This window comes from Lotus japonicus, chromosome 3, assembly GCF_012489685.1.
Source record: "Lotus japonicus ecotype B-129 chromosome 3, LjGifu_v1.2".
NCBI classification, from domain to species: Eukaryota; Viridiplantae; Streptophyta; class Magnoliopsida; order Fabales; family Fabaceae; genus Lotus; species Lotus japonicus.
This window is the reverse complement of record NC_080043.1, coordinates 12,167,178-12,171,620: the sequence shown is the minus strand read 5'-3', so window position 1 is coordinate 12,171,620 and position 4,443 is coordinate 12,167,178. Positions and strand designations below refer to the sequence as shown.

Below are 4,443 nucleotides of genomic sequence, written 5' to 3'. Positions count from 1 at the left end.
GTATCTTTGATAATAGTTTACAGAAGTATGATTCCCACACTTCACTCATGCATTAGTGAAGTGAATGATGATTTAGAACAATGGAAATGGAAGAGAAATTTGTATGGAAGATACCAATTTCGCACATTTGAATGTTCTGGTTTTTCTGCCCAAGTATCTCTTTATATAGAGATATTAACATCCCTTGGTGAAAAGAAACCTTTTGGTAAAAAGTTTCTTAAAAACCCACATATACAATTAATGTTCAGAAATATTCTCAACCAACACGTTGGTTCGTCTAACAACGCGTCCCTTGGCAATGCAATCGCGCCTCACGGGTTCAACTCCTAGTGACGTGACTTTTTGCTTAATCCGTACTGCCGTAGCATGATGCCTACCCATTGGACCAGATTACTAAATGGACATATTCTCGAACATTAATAATATAACCAATAATCAAATACATATTTCTAAGTTTACATATTTTGGAAATATATCTCACATCTTTTGTTGTATCTAACACTTTAACTTGGCTGTTGTAAAATAAAAGTGTAGATAAAAATAAGGGTTAATCCTCTACTTGGTCCATGTGGTTGTGTGGCCGTCTGAAATTAGTCCCTCCCCGAAAAATCTGAAAATCTAAGTCCTCGCGTTTGAAAAAGTGTGTGTAGCAGGTCCTCGCCGGAGGGACTAATTTCCACACACTTTCCAAACCCGATGACTTAGATTTCCGGGGAGGGACTAATTTCAGGCGGCCATACAACCACAGGAACCAAGTAGAGGGTTATCCCTAAAAATAACATGGCCAACATAATATCGGGACCATAATTTGTATCAGAAACGCTGTTGTAAAATAAAAGTGTAGATAAAAATAACATGGCCAACATAATATCGGGACCATAATTTGTATCAGAAACGCATTGAATTCGATCGGTTTCTCAAATGTGAAGGGCTGCGCGGCGTAATAAAGAAATGATGGGCTCCAAATAAAGAAATGTCAGCAATTATTATAAGAATTAGGATTTTGGACGTGTTCGATTTGTACTTTGTAGAATATTGTGGTGGGGCTTCTTTCCTTTCATTCGTAACCATGACGTAGGCTAACAAGTTTTCTTTTTTAGTAGTTTTTTTCTTTCTTAATTGCACTTTTCAACTTTAATGTTAGGTTTTTTGTGCAATTTGAATCCCTTTTGGTTTAAAACGAGCAGTTTTATACGTTTTTATACACGAAAGGTCAATTTGTGATAGAAATTACGGTAAATCTCTGGTGCAATGCATTATCGGATTTGCTCCCATGGTTGACATAGTTTTACATAAAATAGTGTGCTTCTGAAAAAAACATAAAGTATTGTGTACTCAGAACCTAAACATGTAGAAGTTATTTAATATATAGTATATAGTATTCAATTAAATTATTTCTACAAAAGTCTCTACAACGATTTTCACATTAAAAAACTCAATTTTTAATGTTCCCGGTGTTCCATACTCAATTTCTCCACCAACGAGTGGTTGTTTAAAGTGATACATGTTTGATTTTTTTTACGAGTCTTGTGAATGGAAAAAACTCCGTCATAATATGAATGAGATTGGGATCCTCTCCAGCCCAAAATCCTCTCCAGCATCTACGGCTCATTTATACTTTATAGCCGTAGATCAAAATAATTAATGGTTGAGATGTGTTGAGGTGAAAAAGTAATTTAAACACTAAATTTTTTTAAGTGTTGTATACATTGCTGGACCCTCCAGCTGCTGGAGAGAATCCAGATCAATATGAATGTTCCCAACTCATTAGGATTGCCTCCAAAAGATGACACATGTCTTAATTAGAAAAAAAAAGTACTTCATTTCTCCATCAACCTAAGAAAAGGCTGCAGCCTATTTCCCTTCTTTTAACAGTAGAATCTTCTTCATCAAAACATAATACAACTTTTCAATGCTATTTAATTAAAAGTAAACAGTGAAAACTTATTAGAAACTAAAACCGAAAGTGATTCTTAAAACCAATTAATCCTTTTAACTTTTCAGATGATAAACTGATATATAGAGGAATTAAAATACAATGATTACACATAAATGTCATTATTAGTCTCATCAGTGCTTTATACTCCTTTCGTCTCCATTTATAAATTACTTTTTATTAAAAAAATTATTCCAAAATGTAAGTTCTTTTATAATACAATTAAAGCATTAATATTTTTTTTTCAAAAATTATACTCATATGAAAGAAATAGTATTAACTTGAACAGATAAATTAATGGATAATCTAAGAAAACTAATAAAAGTATAAAACGTAAAAAAGACCACAATGCAAAGTTCATGGTAAGCGTGACGCCACCATGCCATCATTAATTTTTTTTCCCCAACGTTGTCCATAGTTCCTTTCCAGAGGAGAAGCAAAATTTGAAGAAACAAATATTCAATCAAGAAATTCAAAGAATAATTTAATAGAAAGTCAAGAAAGCCACCTGTAATCAAATCTTAAGCTCAACTATAAATATTGCTGCCTCTTCCAGCTATTTTGCATTCCTCGATTCAGGTAGTATTAGTATTGCACAGAAACACAGAGATTCCTTAGAAGATCATCAATGGCTGTCAAATTTTACATTGTGTATGCATCTTATAATCTTTCTTGTCAACATCATTGATTTGTTTTTCTTTAACTTGTTAATATCTTTGTGGATATACAGAGTTATTCTCTGTCTCACATTGTCTTGTCAATCCAATGCTGATCAGATTTTTTCACCAAATGAAAATTTTGCATTACTTTCACAGGTACTACTCAATGTACAGGCATGTGGAGAGACTAGCAGAAGAAATAAAAAAGGGGGCTGATTCTGTTGAAGGTGTTGAGGCCAAACTATGGCAGGCAAGTATATATATATTTTATCCTAAGCATTCAATATATCATTGTCCTCTGAATTAAGTTAGGTTCAGATTTTCCTTCATGCTTTCCAATGTTTCATGACATCTCAAACTTTTAACCTCAATCATTGCTTTTTCATGTTTCAACACGACTTATGCCAAGTGAAGGACTCCACTAGCTTTTGGACCTTTCTTTTTGTGACAATTTGTAGTCAATATGATACAAAAAAAATTGTGCTCAAATTAATTTTTGTATGATATGAGAAGAGTACATTTCAAGTTTTCTTTATTGACTACATTGAAATTTTGAGCAGGTACCAGAGACATTGCCAGAAGAGGTGCTTGGTAAGATGGGGGCACCACCAAAGAGTGATGTACCAATCATTACCCCTCATGAGCTCTCTGAGGGTGATGGATTTGTGTTTGGCTTCCCAACAAGATTTGGAATGATGGCTGCACAGTTTAAAGCTTTTCTAGATTCAACTGGAGGTCTATGGAAAACACAACAGCTTGCTGGCAAGCCTGCTGGACTCTTCTACAGCACAGGTTCCCAAGGTGGTGGGCAAGAGACAACAGCGTAAGAGTTTCTACCTGATAGCATGTTCGGAAATCTTTCTACTTTAATTGATTCGAAGTTAGAATCGATTCTGGGGAAAAGCTTCTCTGAATAGCTTGTGATCACCAGAATTTGTTAAGGAAAAATATGTTGATTCAAATTAAACATGCTATAATTACGATGAATGAAATGTTAATGACGAGGAATTTTGGAATTTATGTATGACAGGCTCACAGCTATAACTCAGTTGGTTCATCATGGAATGTTGTTTGTTCCAATTGGATATACATTTGGTGCTGGAATGTCTGTAATGGATGAACTGAAAGGTGGAAGTCCATATGGTTCAGGAACTTATGCTGGTGATGGCTCAAGACAGCCCACAAAGCTTGAATTGGAGCAAGCATTTCACCAAGGGAAGTACATTGCTACCATCACCAAGAAGCTCAAGGAAGCTGCTTAATGTTGAGGATGCTTGAAAATCTTTATCCATCTTTTATACAGTTCTACTCCTTCAATGTTGATTTCTATTTTTTAATGTATTGGGTTTTACTTTGCTGTTATTGATTTGTTGAATAAAAAAGTTTGTAAGTCTTTTGCAATAGGCTAGAAACATACTTGTTCTCTTTTGTATCACCCTTTAAGTGAATCAGTGAATGTTATTATATCTTTGATACCAATAAACAATCTCCAATACATTGAATAGGCATGTTTGACAGAGCATCTGTAAAAGTCTACTACTCTAACAAGCTAATTTTACCAGTCACATGTTCCTGACATAACAAGAAAAACTATCATAATTATCTTTTGGCTTAATCCAGTTTTTGGTCCCCATCCTTTGTCATAAATATGACTTTAGTCCCTCGCCGGAGCAAAGGTGGGGGTAGGTCCCCAGTTTTTGGCAAAATAGTTGGCTTTGGTCCTTCCGGCCGATTGGGTCAACGCCGGAGCTCCGGGAATCTCATGTGGCATTGCTACGTCATTTTATGAGTCCACGTGGATTTTTTTTTTCTTTTTCATTTAAAAAAAATTAAAACACAAATTATTAA

At 34.7% G+C, this 4,443-nt stretch overlaps 1 protein-coding gene across 1 annotated transcript; it reads left to right on the top strand.

Moving 5' to 3' along the window:
* The first annotated feature begins 2,496 nt into the window (after positions 1–2,496).
* On the top strand, positions 2,497–4,027 carry LOC130748078 (NAD(P)H dehydrogenase (quinone) FQR1-like). Its single transcript, XM_057601173.1, has 4 exons — positions 2,497–2,587; positions 2,752–2,845; positions 3,156–3,418; positions 3,626–4,027. The coding sequence occupies exons 1-4, from the start codon at positions 2,565–2,567 to the stop codon at positions 3,855–3,857; spliced, it is 612 nt and encodes a 203-aa protein (XP_057457156.1). The 5' UTR covers positions 2,497–2,564; the 3' UTR covers positions 3,858–4,027.
* Positions 4,028–4,443: the final 416 nt, after the last annotated feature.

Coding starts and splice junctions, on each gene's coding strand:
- LOC130748078 (XM_057601173.1), top strand. CDS start 2,565: ATGGCTGTCAAATTTTACATTGT. Junction 2,588..2,751: donor GCTGTCAAATTTTACATTGT/GTATGCATCTTA, acceptor TTACTTTCACAG/GTACTACTCAATGTACAGGC. Junction 2,846..3,155: donor TTGAGGCCAAACTATGGCAG/GCAAGTATATAT, acceptor AATTTTGAGCAG/GTACCAGAGACATTGCCAGA.